Source organism: Numida meleagris, chromosome 2, assembly GCF_002078875.1.
Source record: "Numida meleagris isolate 19003 breed g44 Domestic line chromosome 2, NumMel1.0, whole genome shotgun sequence".
NCBI classification, from domain to species: domain Eukaryota; kingdom Metazoa; phylum Chordata; class Aves; order Galliformes; family Numididae; genus Numida; species Numida meleagris.
Genome location: NC_034410.1, coordinates 26,559,325 through 26,585,009, shown reverse-complemented (window position 1 = coordinate 26,585,009; position 25,685 = coordinate 26,559,325). Strand labels below are relative to the sequence as shown.

Genomic DNA, 25,685 nt, shown 5'->3' with positions numbered 1-25,685 from the left:
CCCAGCAGATAAAGCACAATGAGATCCACAGGGGCTCAGACATGGCAACACTAATACACACTGACTTATCTCTACAACACCTCTAGTCGATCTCCACAACTACCCAAAAGGAGGTCGCAGCGAGGTGAGGGTGAGCCTCTTCTCCCAAGTAACTAGCAATAGGACATGAGGGAATGGTCTCAAGTTGCACCAGGGGAGGTTTGGGTTGGATATTAGGAAGAATTTCTTCTCAGAAGGGGTGGTTAGGTATTGGAACAGGTTGCCCAGGGAAGTGGTGGAGTCACTGTTCCTGGAGGTGTTCAAGAAAAGGGTAGATGTAGCACTTAGGGACATGGTTCAGTGGGCATGGTGGTGATGGGCTGACTGTCGGACTAGATGACCTTAGAGGTCTTTTCCAACCTTAATGATTTTATGATCTCTATGTGCATACACACAGATGGCTGCCCACACATGAACCTTACAATAATGGGAAAAGAAACTGACCTCAGGCTGTGGTCAGATGGGTGACTAGACAAGGAAGTCTGATAAGCCTTTAGCAGATGAGGAAGAGATCTAAAACACATCCCATTTAGTGTACCCACATGACAGGTATCTGTTTCACTGTTAGCTTTTTCTCAGTTGCTTTGGGAGGGGCTCTACAAGGCAACCAGCAATGTTAAAGAGAACTGGTTCTACAGAAAGCTCGGTGACTTCCCCTCCCATCTCTAGCATCAGGAAGCAAGATCAGCCTGGCTGGAAAAGGCAGCATCGGGATGCCAAGCAGTGCAGCAACACCAGAGGGATAAGGCTAAGATGAAGTTTTGGCAGAAACAAAGATAAGAAACTTCTCCATCCCGACAGAGGCAGGATTTCAATCTTGACTCTTGGTGATACACAGCCAAGACTTGAGGTTAACCCTTCACTACTTTTCCAAACTCATACCACACAGCATTCAAACGCACACCTCTGTCATACCCAGCGTTCTCATCCCCAGTACCCCCTTAACAGCACAGCAGCGAGGTCCGGCATCACCCACACCCCGTACTCCTGCTTCAGCCTGGGTGCTTCGGAGGCAGCCCGGGCACGCTCCGCGCAGGGAGGCGGTACCCCTACCCTGCCCCGGTCCGGTCCGTTCCCCGCCGCCTACCGAGCCAGTAGTGCAGGCGGTAGGCGAAGGCGGCGCCGCGGCGGACGGTGTGGAGCACCAGGTAGGCATCCCCGACGAAGAAGTCCCCATGGCGGCTGGGCGGCACCGGCACAAGCTCCAGCTGCTCCACGCGCCACACCTGCAGCCCGCTCTCCTGTCCGGCGCCCTCGAAGGCCGGCGGGGGCCGCTCGGGAGCCATGGCGCTGCGCGGAGCGGAGTGAGCGCTGCTCAGCCCCGCCGCCTTTATAGCGCTGGGGCCGCCCGCGGGCGGAGCGCAGCACAGCGGCCCGGCCCTCCCTCCTCTGCTGGCAGCCGGCAGCGAGCTGAGGGGCGGCGAGCCGCGTTCCGGCGCATGTGGCTGTGCTCCGAAGGTAGAGCTGAAAGGGACCCTCAAGGAATATCGAGGCCAACTCCTGGCTCCACGTGGGAGCACCTAAATCCAAACCCTACGGATGAGAGCGTTGTCCAAACGCTCCTTGAAGCACGGCAGCTTGGCACCGTGACCGCTGCCCTGGGGAGACTGTTCCAGGGCCAGACCACGGTCTGCTGCAGAACCAGGCAGTCAAAGCCTCCGTTGCTGCAAATGGATAATTATTCTCCATTCTAAACATAGAATCCAGTCATTTTATTTTGTTTGTCCAGTGTTGCCAGGAAGCTTGTTGTAGGAGGAAATACCTGTATCTTTTTGAAGATTTCAGATGAGACCCAGAGTTTATATGCCTCCCTTCCTGGTGTTTCTCCACATAGCAGCAATCTACAAGGGTTAAGCCTATTTCCTACTTGTCTGTCTCTGTTATAAGTGGTTGGTGCCATGCTGGCAGGTCATTACAGCATGAAAATTATAGCAAATTACTGCTTTCATCTGATATAGATAGAAGGTAGATCAGTCTGGATGGGATACAGATAAAGTTCATGCTGTCATGGAATCATAGAGTATCCCAAGTTGGAAGGGAGCCATAAGGATTATCAAGTCCTGCTCCTGTCAGTATATCAGAACATGCATTCCAGTGCAGGCTGTGTTTAGGTGCAGCACCTTATTCACCTAGCTGAATTCTCAAGCTCAGGAGCTCTTGTTTTGGCAAGTTATTAGAACAGGGCAGGTATTTACCTGCAGGCAGATCGGAGCTAACCCAGTAACCAAGGCCAGGCACTGCTAAATGCAACGAGGCAGACGGACTCTGGCAGCAAGTTAAAAGCAGCACCACGTTAAGAAATCCTTTTTAACCATTTTTCCCAGCCTCCTTTTCATACTGTCTGGTGTACAGTTTAGCTCCTGAGAGAAGATGCTGTTAAACAATGTACCTACCACCATCTCCCATTTTGGTGAGCATCCTTCCATCAGCTTGCCAGACAACTGTGCTTTAACCCTCCTGTCAGAAAAGGAAACCTGCAGGTGCTCTGCTTTGTTCAAGGTCCAGCTGAGCACAGCACAGCTCACTGCAAAGTATTTAACCTTCATTCTGCTAGGGCTTTGGACCCGGTGGTGCTGAGCCCGCTTGATAAAGCACTGTGTGTCCCAAATGAAATACTTTTCTCCAGATTATTTGCCTTGTGAAGAAGAGAAAAAAAAAGATAGGAAAAGCAGTCAGAAAAAAAAAAATCTAACAGGTTTGATTTCAATACATTATCAGATCTTTCAAAACACTCATGATTGATTTCTCAGCTTCACCCTTCCATTTATCTCAGTTCTTTTGACTTTTACTTATGTACGCTGTACATTAGCAAGCTTTAGCCAGTGCAGGCAGAACTTATCAAACACACTATTATTAACTGTACGCATTTATTATTTCTTCTGAATCTAGCAACTTGCTCTTTGGAAGTGTGCTGAGTTTGCCCAAATATGAACTCAGTCAGAGCAGCCTAGCACCATGCAGTCTCATGTCTCTAGCCTGTCTTTTGCAAAATAAGGTACACTGTGAACTGATTGCAGCTGACTCTCGTTTATATCTCCTTATCTCTATACTTTTCTCATCTGTAACCCTGTTGCTGCCATGAGATGCACATTAATGCTATTTGTTTATCGTGAACAATGCTCAGTATCATGCACCAATGGACAGAGGTTAAAGACCCAAGAATATTTTAATTGCTTTGTCTTGGAGCGAAGTCTGTGGCACTACTCAAACACAAAGGGTTTCACCACTGATGGCAGTTTTCTCATGCCTGTTTGTCTTTCCAGGATTATGTGCCTTGTAATGACCGCTAACAAAAAAAATCTCGGGTTGTTTGTACTGTAAGTGCCAAGATATTTGTTTATACAGCTCAATATTGCTTTCTGCAATCTCACTCCTGTTATGTAAGTCTGTAATTTTATGAAAGCTGTGCTGTCTTTTGTCTTGATACATTTCCATCTATTTTTGTAGCAAAAATGAGGCACAGTTAGTATTGCACAGATTTGCACATTTGAAATATTCAAAAGCTGTCTAACATGCAATTATTCAAAACTGAAACTTCAGACAAAAATAGAGATTTATCCTAGAATTCATGCTTTCAGAAGTAATATTTTTAAATTACTTTTAATGTGTTTTACCTGTTGCTTCATGTAGTAATTGAGGTGAAAAGGACTATAAAACAGCATTATTTTTCTGACATGGAAGTCACAGGTCAAATTGTGATTACTACACTCATAAGAAATTGCACTGTAAAGGAATTTCAGAATACTTTAGACATCATGAAGATTTCTGTTCTAGTTTCTTAAAGAATGTATTTTGCTGATGACTATGTCTTTGCCAAAAGGATGGCAAAGGCACAGGGTTGTTTTAGCATTGGAGTAATAAGGGGAAATACTCAGGGGAGTTTCAGGTTGGATATTAGAAAAAATTTCTTCTCAGAAGGAGTGGTGAGGCACAGGAACCAGCTGCCCAGGGGTCACCATCCCTAGAGATGTTCAAGAAAAGGGTTCATGTGGGACTTAGGGACATGGTTTAGAGGACATGGTGGTGATGGGTCAACAATTGGATTAGATGATCCTAGAGGTCTTTTCTAAGCTTAGTGTTTCTATGATTCTTTGAAATACTTTTGCCTCACACCTTTTCCTCAGGGGGAAGATGGATATAGCAATTATCTGTTAATGGACCAGAAGCAGCCATGGAGAAAGTGGCACACATTTCTACCTCTATGATTGCACCATTTGAGGTATGGCCATCTGTAAATGCCTGATTTTTTTTCATGTCCTGAGTACAATGCCCTAATAGGTCACACAGGAGTACCGGGAGGTATTCTTCCTCCTCCTCCTCAAGTTATTAAAATATCAGAGATTTAAATCTGTTTTGAGCTTAAAGCTTTGGTATGACTCCAGAGAATTTGAGGTCTTATGAAAAACTTTGACATTTTTTTCATTACTTGTTCCTTGAGGTATTGTTGTCATATATGCAGGATGTGGGCATGAGTGTGTACATGTGAAAATATGGAAAGCTATGTACCAAGTTCTCATTTTTATGACTATCAGGACTGCAAGAAAGCAAGACGTTGCTTCCAGATGATGCACAATGGGAAGCAAAAGGGCTCCTAGAAGCTGAGCTCAAGTGTATTTCCCAGTAGGATTATCTTTCAATATGGACTGCTTAAGTTTATGTCCTTCTACAGGTCAGATGCCCTGCACTGAATCACAGTTAGAGGAGCTAACAATGGAAGAAGCAAATAGGAATTCATAGAATCATAGAATCATTTGAGTTGGAAGTGACTTTTAAAGTTCATTTAGTCCAACCCCTCTGCAACGAACAGGGACACCTACAGCTAGGTCAGGTTGCTCAAGGTCCAGTCTCACCTTGAATGTGTTCAGGGATGGGGCATCCACCAGCTGTCTGGGCAACCTCTTCCAGTGTTTCACTGTCCTTACTGTAAAAAACATTTTTCTTATATCCTATTCTGAGGAGAGAATATTTACAAATGTCATGATTCTTTCCTTCTGCAAAGCTGATATCCTCTTCACCACATATGCTAAATACTCTCCTGAACTCTGTGACCTCTCCTAAACAACAGGATTACATGGGTTTATTTTGTCATTTAGTCCCATGTTACAAAGTTTGGTGTACACAAAATACGTGTGTCAAAAGTGCATTCTTGTCCAAACCAACACAGAGGTCAGCCCCTGTTCTCATCTGTCCTGATCCTAAATTACAACTCAATCAAGTTATTTCAGATTCATCCAAAATGCAACATTCCAGTTCACAGATAAGATCTAAATTTTTATTTCCAAAATACTTTAAAAATATCACTGAAATTGTGTAAGTGGTGTATGTACGAAGCTGTGTAACTGGAAGGAGAACTAGACCATACAGCTTTAAAAACCAAGTTATCAAAACCAGACTGTAGAATTATGTTTCCTCTTTCTAATTCTTTCCATTCTCTCATCAGACCCTCAGTAGGCCCATTTCAATAGGAGAGGCTTTAACAAAGCCACAACATTCTAAAGGAAGACTGAAAGCTGGCTTTCCTCCTAACTGGCAAAGTGCTAGTCACGAGGCTACCAGATGAGAGGCAGGCAGAATCCCAGCCAGTCCCCTAACATGAAAATAACAAATCCCCCTGTGCCTTCAGGAGTGGAGTTTGGTTTAGACGCTGCATATCCAGAGCTTTAAGGCAGGTATTGAAAGCAGAAGGAGGGTAGGATCACAGCTACATTGTGTGTTCCACTTGGCAACTGGTTGGTTTTCATCTATACCATGCTCTTCTCAAGTAAGCACCCTCTCACTCACTACAGCAGTGTCTGAGCTTCCTGCACAGGCAATGTGAGATCCTTCAGTGGCACACACTACTCTCAGCTGTGCATATAAGGACTCTGAATGCACAGCAGCAGAAGAGCTCTGACTCTTCAAATTCACTCTTCATCAATGGTGATGTTGTAATAGGGCATGCCAGGGAAACAATCTGGATGTTGGCTTCACTCAAAGAATTTGGGAAAGAAGTTTCAATACTGGGCTACAGAGAAGTGAAATGATCATTGCTAAGTGTGTTATAGTTTTATCTCCATTATTCCCCTGAAATATTAAATAGGCAGCATAACAGTTTGATCAAGAAATTCTGACTATATGCTTATCCTAAGTCACAATATATTTTACCTCAAGAATTGAGAGGTAAGGAATTGAAGCCCTCCTGTCTCCTATCTTCCAAGAGACAGAAGGTCTCCTTTATGTTTATGTGAACTGGCATTTCATTACATGGTCATAGGAGTAGACAAGATTTAGGAAAACATTCTTAGACTCATCATTTTACTTGCCTTGACTATGTAGACAGATCAGTCTACCCACGTTTCCTTCTTAGTTGGTTTTACCATAGTAATAAATCTTTCTGTTCTGTACGGACATGTCTCAGTATATTTCACCAAAATAATCCCACTGATCCTTTAGTTGTTTCAATATATTTAGACATAGTGGCTCCAATTTCGAAGGGGAAAAACTCCAGCTCTTTGCAAAAAGGAAGATTCAAGTTTGCAAAGAATCAGTGCTTTTTGATCGCAAATGGAAAAAGGAAAGCCCGCTCTCTATTAAGAAGGTTTCACAGATATTAGGCCTATAATTATATTTCCCAGAATGTTTAAGTAAGATTAGGTTTTCTATCAGTTATAAAAATGAATTTAAATCAGTTGGTAACTTTGACCATTGCTATGAAAACTCTTTCCCTGTCTTTTATCAGTTTCAAAAGTATTGCTGGAATTTGACAGACCATTGCTTTGTGAAACAAGATTCCATTCATGAAAAATGATTTCCATTCATTTCGTTTACATGGTGCACAAAAGGTTGTAGTCTGTCATGTGGCAGGTGCCAGTATCAACTTATTGCTTCAGCTCTTCCTCTTGCTTTGCATAAATGGAAATGGCAATGTGTAAGATTGTGGATTTTTTTTTTTACATTATAAAAGACAAATGTGGCATCACTTAGTGTTCCAAGAAATGGAAAGCTGCAGGGATTTAAATCCCCTGATTTCTTTGTTTCTTGTGTAAATTTCAAATTTCAGCCTAAAAAGGACTATGTCTGAGTTAAGAATTTGTCTGAGTAGACTGACATCCTGTAGTGTTAAAGAGTGAAATTCATCCATTTCTTATTTGACAATAATGTCATTTTGGTCTGGTATATAATTCCAGAACAACCTTCTAAGTCTCAAGATGTTTTAAGTGAAGTTCCCTACTCTTATGTTGCAGATTTATTTTTGAATTCTTGGAAAAGGTGGAGAAGCAAACTGCCACAGTTCCTTTTAACATCAGTGCAATAATTAAAGCTAACAGCATCTAAGTAAAACTGAGGAAAAAAATCTTTACTAAAAGAAATCTGCAATAATTTGAAGAAAGCATAATTATCTTCTAGACCTATCAATTAAATATTCAACATTCATTAATCTCATAGATCTACTCTCCAACAAGACAGCCTTAAATAAGTGGAGGGATTGTCTGAAGGACTGGATGCAGTAAGCTAAAGGCTAAAATGGTTTCCTACCATCCAAGAATAACACACCTTAGACTTAAGAATTCTGTTGCCATTATCAGCTATTATGAATTATGCAAGTTTAATTATACAAGCACTAAGCACTAGCATCACTAACAAGAGTCCCATAATAATCTCTTTAAATGAATACTCTCAGCATTTCTTCATTTTGAAGAGGACAGGAAATAATCCTTCATCACGTGTCCTAAATAGAGCAGCTTATGCAATCACTGAAATTAACAGGGGAGCTGCCCATTGAGTTTAGTAGATGCAAAAGCGAAGCAGTCTGAAGGAGGCCAAAAACACCTATCAATTTCAGTTTCTACACCAGAGTCACTTGGTTTATAAAACTAATTCTTTCCTTTTTCTTTGAAATATTGAAAGCTCTAAATCAGCTCTAAAAAGCTGCTGAAATCTGCATTATGCTGGTGGCAGGTTCTAAAATAGTCACCCTTTGGTAGTGCATGTTCAAGATGAGCTCTTGGTGTTGCTCAAGAAGTCTACAAAAGGATCTATTTTAAATCTAAGCTTGTGACTGATTCCTGTTTCAATAGTCTGAGACATACTTACTGGAAAAGGATTCAACCTCTCTATTTTCATGCATAGAAAGCTTGGCAGTGCTTCAACATTAAGAGTCGTACTGTAAATGTAACATTTATTTCAAAGCCAATTTCTTAAATCTAAGTGACAAGAAAGGCCATGAAGCAACATTGTGTTAGTTTTTTGCCATGCATCAGTGTCATGGTTTTATGATTTTCGGTTATTGGTACTCCACATCATAACATAATGTAGTGAATGTACCTGGTTCTCAGAAGAGAAGGACTACTACATTCCCCACGGCCCTTTGCTCCTCTGTTACCATTTTCCAGCCAGAGGGAAAAGATAAAAGCTCACAGTATAAAAACTTGCAGATCATGAGACCTTGTCCCTTTGTCCGCCCGTCTCTCGTCTTGGCAGCACCTCGCTCTCCAGCCATCTTATCGTCGGTAGTAGAGTAAGGCCTACCTTGATTTTTGGGACATTCTCTCTCTCTGCATTGGATTTATCAGCTTAAATTGTAATTATATTGTATTATAGTGTGTTGTTTTGCATTCCGATATCTTATTTAGTAAATTAGTTTGTTTCTCCTCAGATTGTTGCCGCTGTTCTTTGCTCTCAGGGCCATCTCCCTACCCTTTTCCCCTTTCCCCTTTTCCCGGGACGTGGGCCCATGGGTCCTCCGTCCCCTTTGTCACGGAATCGGGCCTAACGCCCGTAAACCGTTGACAATCAGGAAGAAGTTTTTTTGATAAGAAAGTCTGAAGAACACATTTCATATCAACTGAAATCTGAACAACAAATTATGCAAACCCCTCAGCCCTAGACTCCAAGGTAAAAATCAATCAGTAGGCTTTCTTGACATCTTGTTTTAAGGAGTCTATTCTTCTAGAAAAGGCATGTCTTCAGGGACCAGATGCATTACCTTGGCAGACCATGTTCTCCTGACTCTTATTCCAGCACAATTGTTCCCTAGCAATGTGCAGATACCAGATAAATAAAGCATAAGTTAAAATACAGAATTGATGGGAAGCAGTGAAGTGCACAGATTATTTATCTGTCCTCAATCCTAGCTACCATTAGGCATAGTTCCCAAAATAAATGCTCTTACTTGGAAAATCAATCAAACAAACAACTAATTAATCCAATATTTACCTTCCGCATGTTTTTTTTCTTGTTGCTAATAATATATATACTTTTCCCTCCAGAATAATACAGAATTTTAACAGCTACAAAGCATTTTTTAGTTTCTCCTCCAAATCAGTAGCTGAGGTACCTTTTTTCCCAGGGTCTCCTGTTTATCCTGCTGGTGGAAATCCATCCCACCATCCTGGTGCAATGCTCTGAGGTCTCTGTTCTTTCCTGTTCAATATTTTTAAGTTCTGTTCCAGAGCCTTCTTGACTAGATCTGCCTAGAAATCAAACAGAAATGTTATTTCTATCCCAACCATTCCCTTTCTTTGTTTTGTAGATATGAATTCTGTGTGTACATTTCCGAAATTTCCACTTTCCACAAAAGATCCCCACTGAAAAATGAGGGATGCCCACTCTTAGGGGACCTACAATGTTCTGGAACTGGGATAATCAGTGTAGTGCCAGAAAATAAATATATAAATCGACAAAGAAGATCAGTACTGTCAGTAAACACATTTGATAATTACCTGTCCTTTTTCTTTAATGACACATCAACACAGCACCACACATGCTGCTGTGTACTTGAAATTCCAGATCTCCAAGTAAGGTAAGGCTTTATTCAGCTCTTGCTGGATTCAAGAGAAATGTTTTGCTCACTCAGTACAATGTAGCCAATGTCACGTGACTACATAGCTCTTGTATGCTTGGCCTTGCGTGTCACATACGGCATACCAGCCAGCTTTTAGAGACATGATCAGAGAGGAAAGAGCACACTGATAGATTGTTTTAAAATACCATGATATTCCCTTCCCTTCCATGCATTTTCCGGACGGCCAGAAAATTTTCTCAGTTGGTGAAACAAAAATCTCTTAGGTATTCTGTGGCTTTCTCTGGCTATAGTTTTTTTTTTCACTAATAACACTGTTTGTTCTTCATTTTCAAAGATATAAAACTATCAAAAAAAACCAATAATCTTCTCAGGAAAACATGTACAGGAATGCATCTATTTATGGCCATGTGTTTTGACTTTCCACTGGCTGCCATGGGACTGTTGTTCTCTCATTCACCTCTAGAAATGAAATTCAAGGAATATTGGCACTACTTACATACTATCTTTCTCAACTACATGGGAAGCAAATAAAAATAAGCTGTAGCAGTTTTGTTTTACAAAGTGAAAGATAATAGGTAAAGACAGACAGCTGAGGAAAATGGTACAGTTAAGTTTACTTTCAGCACAACCTACATGACAGACACTTCCTTGCTTTATTTTCCAACCAAGAAAGGGCTCTATGGTGGGAAAACAGAATGCAATGTTTATAAATCTTTTTGTTTTAAACAGTTGCAGAATAGACCTTGTGTATATCACGCTATGCCTGTTGGTTTGTAACTTGAGGAAATCACATGGTAGTAAAACTGAAGAGTCTTTTTATTAAAAGAGCAATTTACAGGCATCCTGCTGTGACAGCAGCCTTTCCGGCTGATGGCATCCGTCTGCTTCTTCCAAGGTCTTCTCCCTGAGGATTTCAACTCCCTTTTCTCCAGCCTCCATTTTACCTATTGCGCCTCACAACGGTGTGTGCAAAATTCAATCAGAACACTCCCAGCACTTCCTGAACTATTTGTTATGGGTGGCAAAGTAGAAGACGTTGGTCTTATGTAAATAAAAAAGTCATCCCAGAACATTTTTCATTTAGGTCTCTCTCCTTCAGTTGGTATTGTACATCTCTCCTTCCTTCCTTATATAAAATAAATAGCCTATGTCTGTATAGTGCTAGCTAACTGTAATTGTGTTACTTAGGTAATAAAATCATTCCACTGCTATCAGCATAACATGATAAGATATAATGGTCAAAGGAAAGTTTTATGGAGCAGAAACATATTATTTATATTTTTTTCCAGTAATGGTGATTTCAATTTTGGTCAATACAGGACTTTTTATTGCAAAAAATCTGCTATGTTTACCAAATTTTGTAAACCAGATCTCAAAAAGTCCTTAATAAATTAATAATAATTACTTGAACTAAGATTGTCATTTTGTTGTTGTTTAGGTTGGTTGTTTCATGTCTTTTTTTTTTTTTTAAACATTATTTTGTTCAGCAGCAAAGGCATAAAGTTTGGTATTTCAAAGGCTTAGTACAACAAGGGTGTTAATACTTTAAATGTGACCACTAAGACCTGCCTACAGTTCATTTGCTATCAATGTACTCTGTGCATGTGTTCAATTTTTCAAATGTATGCCTTTGTGATGGAGGAAAGCTAAATGGAACAGTCATGTAACTGACATTGGGTATGCTTCATGGCAAAAAAAAATGAATAAATAAAGAAAGGTTGAAAGATCTCAGTTTAGAATTAGGAGCCCTGTGTATAATTCAAACACTGATTTTAGTCTGCATGGTAATTCCAGAATCTCAATTCCAGAAATCAAAGGACACAAGGTTAAATCCAGTCCCAGAGCAGCTTTAGAGGTAACACTGAATTTGAAGTATATTACTGGGGTGAGAACAGTGTCCTGAACAGAGACATTGAAATCTTTCTGTCCATTTATAAATTTTAGATTAGAGTTTTGGTAAACAGATACCAGTCATTATTCACACGCTGGGCTAAGAGGTGTCCACGCTGCAGTTGACTGTGTGCCCAAATGACCGACAAAGCTGTCACAAGGTTTACAGTGCATTTGCACCCCCTCAATGAGAAAGTAAAAAGGATTAAGAGATTTTGCTTCAACTGCTGAGGCATGAGAACAACTCTTTAGCCAGCCTTTGATACAAAAACCATGCTCCACTTTCTTTGAGCTTTAGGAACTTTGTGAAGAATGTCAGAGGAAATGGAGATCAGCCTGGACAGCAAACATCTCAGGCCCTCTTTATGTTCTGAAATGACAGGGTGTGCAGCAGAAGGACAGGGAGATGCTAAGTGAGGTCAGCATGGAAAGCTGCCAGAGCAGCTTGGGTGAGTGCTTCTTCCCTGTGCTCCTGCAAACCATTGCAGTGGGCAACGGCCCTTGAAGATGCAGCAAGAAGCAAAACTAATTCCTAAATCTTCCAACAGTATAGCAGCATCACCAGCTCCTTCAGACCAAGCCAGTGCATTGTTCTGGTAAGCCTGGAAGCGCAGTGGAGCTGCCTGAAGGCATGCACAGCTGATCGGAGGCATTATTGCCTTTCACAGCAGAAGTGCTGTGTGTGAATGCTGAGTGTTAAACCCATGTGGGAATTTGAAAGCTAAATATCCATCTTATCCACAGCAATAATGACCTTCAAGCTGCTGTGGTTTTGGAGAAATTGGAAATTTTACAGCATTCTTAACAGGAGTTATTCTCTTCTTCTTGTTCATATATATAAAATACATAAGATGGATATAATATGTGTAATAATTATATCAAAGTACTTGAACAAACTGAGACAGCATTTTCAAGGAACTTTGGTCCACAGCTCTCAGTTTTGATTCTTAGAATATCTGTTACAGTGTATTTGGCAATAAACAGCATTAGCCAGGCATAGATTTATTGCAAGTACTTTAGTTTCCTTAATAGCTTTTGTATCCCAGAGGCTCCAGCAACCTGCACCCTCCTCACTTTTGAACAGCTCTGTGAATGTTCCTGGCTTCTCTAATGAAAGACTGCAGTTGCACAAGCCAGGAAATGCCCATCAGTAACATACATCTGTCTCACTCCCCACTGCCAGTAAGCAGAAGAGCTGACCCCATCTTGTGAGAACAAAGATAGACTTCTGACATCTATCTACATTGTTTAAAATGTATGGAGCTTCAGGGCAAGCTAAGTTCCCTTTTCCTCAGGAGCCCAGAAATGCCTCCACATCTAAGAAATAAAGTTTACTTGTGAGAGTTTGACTGAAGCTGACTTTTTCCTCACACATTATGGGAAATTTGTTGAACTGCTCTGTGCCTCCCTTTTCCCATCTGTAAAAAGACAATGTTAACAGTATTCCTTTGAAGGAATGCTATGTGCAACACTTCATTATGCTGTCTGCCCTGTTACTATGAGGAGGCGCAGCTAATACTTGCTATCATTACCTGTGATCAGCATTGATGGAATGCTATTGTATCACACCTACCAACAAGAGATCCAGATCCTACCCTCTGAAATTTGCTAGCCATTGAATTTGTACTAGGTCTTTCATTTGCCACGCATGATAGTACAGAGAAAGCACCGTTTGCTAGAATGGGTTTGTCTGGCATTCAGAAAATAGGGAACTTCAAGGCAGGGAAATTTCCCAAAGACTTTATTCTTTCAAAACCCAGGTTTGGGGAAACCCAGATTTCAAACCAAACCACTGTTTGGAAATGCAATGCAGTTCCTCCCTGACTAGTAAGAAGATGTGTTTAACAAAAAAAATTTTTTTTTAAATATTAACATCCTAAAAAAAATTTCTCTTCCCTAAGGACTGCATCTGGCAAATTCTGGAAGAATGCCTAACTCCACAACAGTGCACAGAGAGCAATGAGATCATTGCTTCAGGATTTGTCTGCAGTGTCCCAAGATTTTCACAATGGTGTATAAATCATTGTCTTTTGGACAAAGGACAAAACAATCCAATATACTATTTTCTTACACTAAATCACTATCAGTAGTGCGTTTTCTCTGCAGCTCACTTGCAGTCTAAATCAAGAGATTTGAATCCAATCCTAGTTCTGGTTATGCCCCCAGAGCCCTCAGCAAAGCACACTATGACTTAAAAGTTCAGCATCCCCACACACTGTTTTTGAAAGGAACTGAAATTACTTGACTGTGTTGAGCTTCAGCACTCAATCCAGACTCAACACTCAGTCAAAGCCAAGACCAAAACAAGTCTTTCTCTTGAAAGATGAGGAAGCACAAGAGGGTTAATTTTGGCACAATCTGCAAACTTACCAGCTTACAGGTAGAGAGGGCAGGCAGTTTCCAAAGCAAGCTTATGATGGTACTCAGGCTCTCCAGTTCTCAAGAGTATGATGGGCTATGCAATTTTTTTTTTTTATCTTCAAATGACTGAGAGACTGGAGAGAGAAAAGAATTAATCAATTAGAAGAGTCAGTAAGTAATTTTTACTAATGTATACAGACAGATACAGAAAGTAATTTTAAGAGTTAATAATTCTGCCCTCCATGTTATTTCAAAAATTAGAGCTTAAGGGAAAGAAATCAAATACTCTCTAATAAAACTGAAGTGCATTTAGTGTGTTTCTGTTCCATGCTGGTATTTACAAAAAAAACCAAACCCACAGATATCTCACTAAAATATTTGAACGTCATTGATGAAGGAAACTCTCTGTGCCAGCTTTTGCGGTGCTTGAAGGGCCTAGACCTGCTTTGTTACAGTGGGTCAGCACTCTCAGAGAGCTCATACCTGACCTGATAGGATAACAAAGACACAGCTTAGGACTGCTAGTATCTTCCATAGAATTTGCAGATGTACAGACTTCATAGAACCAGAAGGCTGGTACATTAGCATGGATATGGTTGTGGAGTCTCTGCTGAAATGCTTTCTCTTCAGCACCCTGATGTTTAGTCTGGGATTCCTGTGAAAGGAAAGTCACTGTCATTTAAATACAGTCATCACCCTATAAGTTCCCATCGGGCCAGTATCAAATACCATGTAAGAAAACACAGTTTTACAGCAAGTTGGTTTCATCAGAGAGATCAGTGTTCCCCCTTTGAGATGGTTGTTCTAGATCAGGTGGAAGCAGAAAGTGGTGCATTTCACAAATATTTTTCCATTCATCCCAGGACTCCAGCAGCCAGGCATGGAAGATGTTGGACACTGCTGTAAGGTTTCAGCAGCCTAGAAACACTGAAGGGATGCATTGGAAGTATAAAAACTCATCTAACATTAAAAAGCAGTTCTGTTTTCATCTGCCTTAGAATACCACCCACTATGGCCCTGCTTTGAGCAGCGGTTAATCCACACAACTACCTGTGGCCTCTTCCAGAGAGTGAGATGGCTGCACTGCACACTCCAGCCTTAATGAGCCATCAGTGTCTTGGTCAAGCAGAAAATTTTGCTTCTTATCTCACATACCATTCATTTCTTGTGGCTTAGGTGCTAGAGTGATTGCAAAAAAAAAAAAAAAAAATCCTGATTGCCTCAAAAACCCTTGTCACAGACACAAAAAAAAACCAACAATATAGAAGTATTTCAAGCAAAATGATCCAAAAATGAATTCAATTGACCATAAGATAGACTAAAATAAATAGATGCATTTCATTTAAAAAATATATTGTTTTATAATATACAAATTACCCATCTTAGTTTGATAGCAACTATTTGTATCAAAAGCAAGCCTGTAAGCAAAATGAATGGTGCTAGGTCTTAGTTAAGTATTTTGAATGATATTCTGGTGAAATGCAAGTGTGTATCAAACTAATAAGAACCAGTTCTGGAAGACAAAGATGTTTGACAATACTTCTTTTGTTTTCAGCATCATCGTATTCAGAGTCTTTGCTTAAAACTGGAACATAAAATAGTGCCATTCAAGAGATTTAACAAGAGGTAATTATAGAGCATTCTGTTTATCAGAGCAGAAAACTGTGCTCAGACAAGTGTAGTTTTCCAAAAAATGTAAGTGATTCCACTGAAGGTCAGGGTTCTAACTGGCATATTTTTGTTATTTTATCTTGCTCAGACTAACGCTGCAGCACAGACTTTGAGACAATACTGCACTGCCCTGCATAGATATAGTAAGCTTATGTAAGTTAGGGTCATCCTGGATGCTGCAAGGATGTCACTTGGTGGTAACCTTTCCCTGCTGTGGACGAGCACAAGGAAAGGCCAGCACTTTCTACTCTGGCTGAAAAAAAGGCTTATGTCTATTCATTTTAACTGTGTGTCACTGTCCACTCAGCCCCTCCCAAGCCAATGGGATTACAGCTTCTGACAACACCCATCAGTCTTTTCTCATCTAATACCACTGGAGATCAACAATTATGTCTGGCTTCTGGATAACACAGGATCCAGTGCCCCTCCTCTAGCGCAATGAACATTTAATCTTTGCCTGCCCCTTCCTGCTGCAGCTGGCACAGCTTTTTCTCCACAGGATACAAAAACACAGTGTAAGCACCACATCCCCAACTGTACCACAGAGAGCAAAAAAGCAGAGGTACATTAAAGTTAACTCCATTGCAGTTAATAGGACCTAGAATCAAAATTATATTCTTGAAACACTGAGGAAAACTGAAGGTTTGCGTCCCTACTTCTCCAGTATGGTGCCACTTTCATTAGGACTTCTCAGGTTGTCCTATAAAGATCACCTATTGTGTGATCCACAACACTCTGAAATCAATGTAATTCAGGAGTTAAAAAAAAAAGTAATAATAACAGTAGTAAAAAAAAAATATATATATAAAATATTTTGACACAGAGAAAAGCAGAAAGTCTTTTAATCTAACTAACAGTAAATGAAGCAGACATAGGTGGCCAGGGATTCTTTGCTAACAGAAACCTAGGATCCCACCTTCATTCACAATGTTTGTATATAACAAATCTCCTTTCAGAATCTTTTTGCTTTCCTTTCTGTTGATCAAGCCCCAGAACTGAAAGACTAAGCAAACAATATTTATAAGCTATAGGGCAAGCTGTCTGGATTCTAGGATTTGAAAAGCTATGTTTATTGTTAATCAGATAGGATTCCAGAAAAGGAGCACTCCAACCAGCATGATAAAGATTATAAGCAAAAAAAATTCTACTCTGTCCAGTCTTGCTGTGAAAGTACAATAACAGTGTTTATGCTACATGGTACATAGGTGCATATGTATTTTAACCACTATATAGTTTATTATTATTTGCAACTAAGCTATCCTTAAAAGAGGTGAAGCAATAGCAACTACTGTAATAGGCAGACATCCCGTTTATGGACTCCTTACTACAGCAGGATTGCAAACATGGATTATTTTATCTACAAGGAGGAAGCACACACTGAACTTTGCCCATTTGCCTAAGAATAAGCTCCCATTAAAAGGTGGAAATTGACATCTTACCAGCAATGTACATTTGTACATCAGCAAGGGGATTTTTGAGCTAGTAGTCCTGCTTATATCAAGTATCTTTATAACAAAATGTGTTTGCATAAGTTCTGTGAAATAATTCCAGTCTGTAATTTAGATCTTGGAAGAGGACTTTTTCTAATATTGAACTTTAGGGAAAGCTATGCTGTTGAGTTGCTGAGCTTCATCTGAGGCCACTTATCCCTGCTACGTGGCAGTACAGGGCCTCTGTGCTCATATTCCTTACTCCATACTGTTCACATAGTGATATCTAATTTCTTTAACTGAATATTCAACTCAGCAAAGACTTACTTATGCTTGAAGCTTGTTATTTTAACTTCAGATTTAAAGGATCTCTGGAGTAACTTGTCACAAGATTTACTAAATCAGTTTCATACTCCATCAGAAAAGAAAAATACATTATAACATCTTATAAGCCATCATACCCAGAAAAAAAAGAACATCCAAGTTAACCGACAAATAAACCTTAAAGACTGGATTTAGGAAAGGTAAAAAAAATACAGTTTTGCTTAATAGTTGTAGCTTTTCTGTTCAAAAACTGCAAGATTGAGGAAATTTGGACAACTGTTTTATACAAGTCAAGCTACTGAGCTGAAAAGAGCTATATTCTACTGTTACCTTAAACTTCTTAGAATCATAGAATCATTATAGTTGGAAAAGACCTCTAAGATCATCAAGTCCAACTGTCAACCCATCACCACCATGCCCACTAACCATGTCCCAAAGTGCCACATCTACCTTTTCCTTGAACACCTCCAGGAATGGTGACTCCACCACTTCCCTGGGCAGCCCGTTCCAGTGCTTCACCACTCTTTCTGAGAAGTTTTTCCTAGCATCCAACCTGAACCTCCGCTAGTGCAACTTAAAATCATTACCTCTCATCCTTTCACTGTTACCTGGGAGAAGAGGCTGACCCCCACCTTGCTACAACCTCCTTCCAGGGAGTTACAGAGAGCAATAAGGACTGCCCTGAACCTTCTTTTCTCCATACTAAACAGTCCCAGTTCCCTCAGCCACTCCCCATTAGACTTGTGCTCCAGACCATTCACAGCTTTGTTGTCCTTCTTTGGACACAGTCCAGGGCCTCAATGTCTTTCATGTAATGAGGGGTCCAAAACTGAACACAATACTCAAGATGAGGTCTCACCAGTGCCAATTACACAAGGACGATCACCTCCATAGTCCTGCTGACCATACTATTTCTGACACAAGCCAGGATGCTGTTGGCCTTCTTGGCCACCTGAGCACACTGCTGGTTCACATTCAAACAGCTGCTGACTAATACTCCCAGATCCCTTTCCTCCATGCAGCTTTCCAGCCACTCTTCCCCAAGCCTGTAACATTGCATGGGATTCTTGTGACCAAACTGCAGGACCTGACACTTGGTCTTGTTGAACATCAGTCCAATGATCCAGTCCATCCAGATCCCTCTGTAGGGCTTTCCTACCCTCAGGCAGATCAACACTTCCTCCCAGCTTAGTGTCATCTGCAAACTTCTTCATTTATACAACTCCTGTCACCATGGCTCCAATCTCAGAGGAGTCCAGTGGCTGCCTGTTAAAATACAGAGGAGAAATAGTAACAGAAATGGAACAGCCTTCAATGAACTGCGATACTAAAAACATAGTGGTTACAGTTCCCTGTAATAAACATATTGCATTCTTTCTCTCATGGAGTTATTTGCATTATTTTTCAAACCTTTCCACTGAACTTAATTAATTATTAACATACCTTTCAGTCTGGTGCACTATAATGAGCTTAAGAGATTTCTGTTGCTGGAGAGCTTTTGAGAAGGTTAAAAGCAAGGCTGAAACAAGGGGATCATTTAACATTGGAGATATTTGTTCAAATACACATTATCATTGTTTGGTAGCAAAAGTGATTTAAATAGCTGGTGACATTCTCTGCCAGTTGCAAGAGAAAACTGTAAGTTTGGCTGCTGGCAGTGCTCTTCTTTACCAAACCAGGTAAGTGCAGAACAAGATAACATACTAGCACATTAGTCTTAAATTTCTTATGAGACAAGGTATCTAAAAAGAGTAAGTTTGCTCCATCAGCTCATTGTCAAAAAGCAGTTTGCTTCTAGGTGTGGATCATTCATGTTGGACTGCAATGCCGGGTATGCTGATTTTATTATTTTCCTTGATCTTCACAGGTTGGAATAGGTATCGCAAAACTGTTGCTTTCATTCTACAAGACAGAAAACCAATAACCATGATGCACTAGAGGTGTCAGTCTTGTTTGCACGAATAGGAAGATATGTTTCTTCAGTTAACCAAACACTATAAAATAAAAACTGTGCAGGTTAGGCAGCAGGATGACTGTTTTGTGAAATCAGAGAGGGAGCACAAATGGCGCATGAGGTTACATGTTGGAAACTTGATGCATGATAATTAATGTTTAACTGTAGATTGAGATTGACCAGTGTAGCACACATCAGAAGTGTATAGGAGGGAATGACACAAAAAGAAACACTGCATGCTAGTAATTTCCATTTCTTACTGCCTTTCCCTTAATACAGGTGTTTTTTTGTTTGTTTACTTTTCTGTATGGTTCCTAATTTCTGTTTTATGAAGCATTTCCCAGTGACCTGAAAAGCGGAAAGGGGACTTCCCATCTGAGCAAATATAGAAATTGGTGCGTAACAGGCAAAACACACCAAAATAAAATAATTACCACCACCCCAGTTACTGACTTTTCAGCCTTTGTATGTGTGCATATGTTTGTGTGTGAACGAGGTTTAACATTAAGTCTACACTTTAGAATTTTGGACCAAAGTAGCAAGTCTTCAGATACATTTTTTTATTTAGCGATCTGAGCTATCTGATGAGCACTGAGTTTGCTCATGTCCCTTTAAATTCCTGATAATATATCATTAAGTGTTTTCCCCAGGGGAAAACATTGGGGTAGAGGGAAGAATAAAATTTCCTGTATCAGCAAGTCTTAAATTCTACCAAACTTCTACAGAATCACTGTACATCCTACAGCCTGCTATCACTAAGCAGCCTGAAGTTTTAGTTGGCTGAAAATCCAGCTGCATGTCTCAGCAATTACGCCATATGTGCTATTCTCCTCCAGACTTCAGGGTGGAGATCCCCTCTAGCTCTGGGCCAAGTTCTCAGGAGACTCTGAGGAGGTGTTGTTATCAGGAACTCAATTAGGAATACAGATTTGCATCTTGTTTTACTTGCTTCTTCCATTTATTTTCAGACATGCTGACTTATCTATCACCACTGGCTTCACTCAAGTGGAATTACATCAGAGAAAAGCATTAGTCCAGAGATTTAGGCACTGACAGGTGACCCTGAAATCCCCTAAGTGCTTGATGCATAGTGAGAATTTGAACCTGGAATTCACATTCACAGCTAAACGCCTGGGCCACATAGTTATTGGACTTTCTGGAATCAGCTGTTGGAGCTCACTGAAGTTTGCTCCAACAAACTTGATTGGAGAATTGTAATTGGAAGAGTTCTGAAACCTGAGCATTTTCCAAGAGATGAATGCTGTACATTTCCTTGCTGCTGTCAGACTCTCCTAAGTGCTGACCTTAGGAAGTACAACATTAGAGATGCAAGACAAATGTGCTTTCCCAGCTGGTTTTGTAAATTTGCAGAGTCAAGACTTGAGAAAAAATGATACATTTACTTCAAGGGAAAGGGAAAGGTTTTTTTTTTTAATAGGTTTTAAGAAATTAATTGCAGATATGGAAACTTGATCATCGTGAAATTAAGCAGAATTTTCTCTGAGACAGAATATTATTGGGCAAATCTCTTTTGGCAGCAAGAGCTAACTAAAAGTCCACTTTTAATTAACTTAGGTGAACTCAAAAACAAGAAAATTAAATTCTTGCTCAAGCAGTTTGGCAAATAAATGAGCACACAATTTTTACTCTCACACGGAGAGCAGGAGGAAAAAAATACTTATTGTTTTCCATGGAAATGTAACACTGGCTGTAGGCCATCTATGTGGTTTGTCAGTAAACAATATGCCCAGATATAGATGTTTGCTTTGGAGAACAGTAAGGTTCTCTCTTTGTTTATTTTCTTTGTTTTGTTTCTTACTTTAGAATTCTAAATTTGCTGAATTACTCCATGGGGAAGATTCTCAAAAGGGCTCAGAAGAGAGGAGATGGGAAGCTCTGTAATTAAAAGTTAGTTCAGTATGGATAGAATACTGAATCTTAATAAAAGATTCTTCTCTCTCCTTATATGGTATCAGATTTTAAAAGATACTGAAAAAAAAAACTTCAAAAAATATGAAAAAAATCCTGTAGATGGAAAGTCTCCCTTCCTTAACAGCTTTAATGTTACATGCACAAATGCACCAAGTTTTACTTATTTATTTGTATCCACTAATCCAAGTTGTAGCTTTCTTTTTTTTCCATTTTCCTTCCAAGTTTTCTGAACATTATTTGGTTTTCATCTTGAAAATGGGATATTTCCTTGTCATGTTTCTCACAGCGGTTAGTACAACAAGAAACCGGTCTCAGTAAGGGCTGCTAAATGGAAAAAATACTACACAATCCTTCCATTGTGTATGTCAAGGAACTCAGCTGCTATCTATTAATCCATGGAAAACAGAAGAAAATATGCCACAAAGAGCAAAGTAAAGATGAACCGATCAGCTCTGATGTCTGTACTTCAGTCTGTTCTGCCAAAATGAAAGCTACCTTGTCAGTTACAGAGCAGATTAAAACAGAAAGCTCCAAACCTGGATTAATCAGATGTCCTAAGGTCTTTCTGAAATAATTCATGACTAACACAGAGTTATGTAACAAAGTTAGATCCTAGCTGCTGGGTTTTCTGTTTTTTGTTTGTTTGGTTGGTTTTTCTTTTCTTTTCTTTTCTGCTAGTGAGACTGACATCTAGTGGTTTCATCAACTGATCCGCAAACATTTATTAATTTCAAGCAGTGTTTGCTTTATGAAAGCACTTGCTTATAGTTATGTGGTTTGGGGTCTTCATATGCACCAATCTTTATCATTCTTCACAAGCAGTACTTTAGCTTCAGAGATGATCCATGGAATAGAAATGACAAACTGAGGCGAGTCCTTTTCTGGGAAAAAGCAGCCTGGACCTAACCTTGGAAAGCTGTTGCATGGCTATGGACTCAGAGGTCACTTTTCGCCACAGTTTCCCTTTTCCTTTCCCTGTGGGTTCTGAGATGGGTTAGGTGATCTAGAGAGCCAGTAGTTAGAATGAGGAGTCTGCATTAGCCACACATTTGTATTAACTTTGGGTTGCTGCACTACAGTTTGCTACCATGAGACTTTCAAATGAAAGTTGTCAATCATCTTGGTAGAATATGAACATAAAGCTTTTCTGTGGATGTTATTATTCTCAGATATTGTAATCCCCGGCAAAAAGTAAACAAAAACATACACACTCATTCACAGCAGAACTTGCAGTCTGGCTAGCTTCATCTGTATAACCTACCTTGTACTTTAGCATTATTTAGTACTTGTGCTTAGATGAACTGTTGCTCCTTCATACATTCTTTTCCTCAGTTCTGCAAAGTAACCTGCTAAAGTGAACTTCCAAGCCCCAGAGAAAGCCCACTGAAACCCAAAGTACAGATGTTCAGAAATCTATGTATCAACATCAGCCTATTGGAGTATGACCTCTTGTTTTTTTTCTTTTTTTCCGTTTTGCCTAAAATACCTGTCACTAAGTAGGAACATAGACACATCCTGCTCTTCACATTTTTATTTGCCTCATTAAACATTACATTTTTGAGAGGAGTCTAAACCTGTGCTATTACCCGTGCTTATGCATGACAGCACAATGGGAGTTTGGTGCTAGGTGGGCAGACCTGGGTGCACACTGGTCTCACTTTGCGTGAGAATGAGTGACAAAATGGACCTCAAATCAGAGAAACACTGAAACTTCAGTTTCTACTCTTCCTGATGCATTTTAATATTTCTCTGCATTACTGGACCCACCCAGGCCATAACGTTAATTAGAGTTGCCCCACTGCTAAGTCAGTGTGTTCTCACATGTTGCGTACTGCCCTGGGCTGTCTCATCAGCCACCACCACTGGAGCTTCACCTCTTCCCCTAGAGTGAGAGACACACCCATGGATGCCGCTGGCAGGGTGAGTCCCTTCATCCTGTGAGGGACCACTGGAGCAGCTGTAACACCTCCACATGCAGTGACCTGCTTAGCTCTGTGCAAAAGCTAGGTAACTAAGTTGCCCCAGTTCTTTCTCTTACTGACCCTGAAGCCACTCCCAGACTCTGTTACATTTATTCTTACATTATATCTGTAATTGTAGCCTGAAAGAGCTTCTTTCATTTCCTGAGAAACACAGACCCTAAAGGTATAACAGCAGTTGCCAATACAATACAATCCTTCTTCCTACTTCCCTTAGTATTCAATGTTTAGGAAACCTGAAGGAAAGCCATAGCCTTACAGCTTTCTCTTCTTTGGGCTAATTCATTCTGAAACAGAATATCATTTTTCCCTACCAGAAGATCTTCCACTAAAGATTAAGAAACAAGTGGAAATATGGCTTTACCAATGAAACTGTGTTTCTGAATGAGTCTTTGGGGAGGCAGCTTGCAGAAGGTAGAGTAAGTTTTAAGTCTAAATTTAAACAACCTTTTCTTGTTTTGCAGCTAAACAGAGATGCTAGCAGATTCAGCAGGCCAGATTTAGATACAGATAAAATAGGGACTTGCCAAGGTTGGCAACCAGGTGTGTGAAAGAGCAGCCAAGGCTTCCACCCTGTGCCAAAACAGTAATAACCCAGACTTTGCACCATTACTGCTGCTGCCACTGTGTGAAGGGTACATATGCATCTACTCCAATACATGCATCAGGAGCAGAAAGGTGCAGACCTGTAGAGGCCCTGGAGTGTGTTCAGAGAAGGCCAACAAAGCTGGTGAGGGTCCAGAGCACAGGCCTTATGAGGAGTAGCTGAGGGAACTGGGATTATTTAGTCTGGAGAAGAGAAGGCTCAGGGGAGACCTTATTGTTCTCTACAACTGCCTGAAAGGAGGTGTGGAGAGATGGCAGTTGGCCTCTTCTCCTGAGTAACTAGTAATAGGACTAGAGGGAATGGCCTAAAGTTGCAGCAGGGGAGGTTCAAGTTGGACATTAGGAAAAACTTCTCCAAAAGGGTGGTCAGGCACTGGAACAGGCCTCCCAGGGAAGTGGTGGAGTCACTGTCCCTAGAGGTGTTCAAGAAACATTTAGATGTTGTACTGAGGGACATGGTTTAGTGGAAACTATTGGTGATAGGTGGACAGTTGGACTGGGTGATCTTGAAGGTCTTTTCCAACCTTAGTGATTGTATGATTCTATGATTCTCCTCTTCCCAGCACTCCTCTCTCCTTGAGATAACATCAGACCCATAGTCTGAAGGCAACAGAATCTGAAGTTTGCCTACACTACCAAGAAGTCTCAAAGCCATGCAATGCTTTTCAGAGTCACAAATGTAGCCCTTCTTTTCCATACACCAGAATGTGTACATCACTGACTTTCTAGTAACATGAATAGCCTCTACCGCCATATCTCTCCATCCCTCCATGCTTTCTGCAGCCCCAGTTTTCTCCTGAAAGCAGAATTTTACAGTCAGAGGAAATGTCTAAAACTTATATTTCTTTCAGGCCTAAACTGTTCCCCACAAAAGCAGTGCAATTCTGTGATTTTCCATTAATTTCACCACAGCAAAAAGGCTGTGTATTTTTACACACCTCAGTTCTACCAGCTTTGTTACCACTGATTTTCCATTCATATTTCTTGTAGCTTAGAAACTGAAACTCCTTAATCTGAAGTACACACAGATCCATACACACAGTAATGAATAAAGACTCCTGAAGAGATGCACTGTACAGGAAAGACAGATACCACTCACCGCTTTGAAAAAAGAGGGACTTCCTGATGAACTTCAAACGTTGTATAACAGGACGCTTCTCTTTCTTCTTTTCTAGGAGAAGTTAAGCAAAGAGATCAACTTGCAGTACACCCTCATTCAGGGAGTTGTTTATCCTTCCATTGTACAAAAGCACTGGAATATATAGTCTACCCATCTGTGTTGCTAAGAAACAGGGCCCTGTTGCCCTGGGACTTGATTCAGAATTCAAAAATGAAAATAGCGTCTCAGTAGACTGCATAAAATCAGCTTGAAACCTAGCAACAAGGCCACAAGTTCAATGCGATTCCCTTACATGTTAGAAAACAAAGATATTAGAAGGAAAATTTTACTAAGGAAAGAAAACATTAATTTGAAAACAAAATAGAGCTGTTGTACCACCAGTTATCCTAAGGGACACACCTACCTTTTTTGCTAAACATACTTTTATAAGGTCTGATGCTTTGCTACTTTGTGCTCTGAGTAAATTCATATTTATTGTAACCAGTGAATACAAAGCAGCAACAATATTTACAGTACTACTTCCTTAATGTTCAGCTTGTGCAGCATGAAAACACAAGAGCCAGGACAGCAGAATTCATGTCCAGTTTCTATTTCA

At 40.4% G+C, this 25,685-nt stretch overlaps 1 protein-coding gene across 6 annotated transcripts in view; it reads right to left on the bottom strand.

The window, feature by feature from the left end:
• SCIN (scinderin) overlaps nucleotides 1-25,685 on the bottom strand; it is an 87,572-nt gene that overhangs the window by 47,559 nt on the left and 14,328 nt on the right. The window contains exons 8-14 of one of the 6 annotated variants that reach the window (XM_021386894.1): nucleotides 25,070-25,141; nucleotides 18,659-19,401; nucleotides 15,125-15,253; nucleotides 14,558-14,729; nucleotides 14,084-14,208; nucleotides 9,356-9,491; nucleotides 2,433-2,674 (exon numbers count right to left, since the gene is read on the bottom strand). In XM_021386894.1, coding sequence (XP_021242569.1) covers nucleotides 2,433-2,457 — 25 coding nt within the window. In that variant the 5' untranslated portion in view covers nucleotides 2,458-2,674; nucleotides 9,356-9,491; nucleotides 14,084-14,208; ... (2 more) ...; nucleotides 18,659-19,401; nucleotides 25,070-25,141. Of the gene's footprint in view, nucleotides 1-1,126; nucleotides 1,363-2,432; nucleotides 2,675-9,355; nucleotides 9,492-14,083; nucleotides 14,209-14,557; nucleotides 15,260-18,658; nucleotides 19,402-25,069; nucleotides 25,142-25,685 lie in introns of those variants that run through there. The other 5 variants (XM_021386896.1, XM_021386897.1, XM_021386898.1 and 2 more) reach the window with 5 other exon arrangements.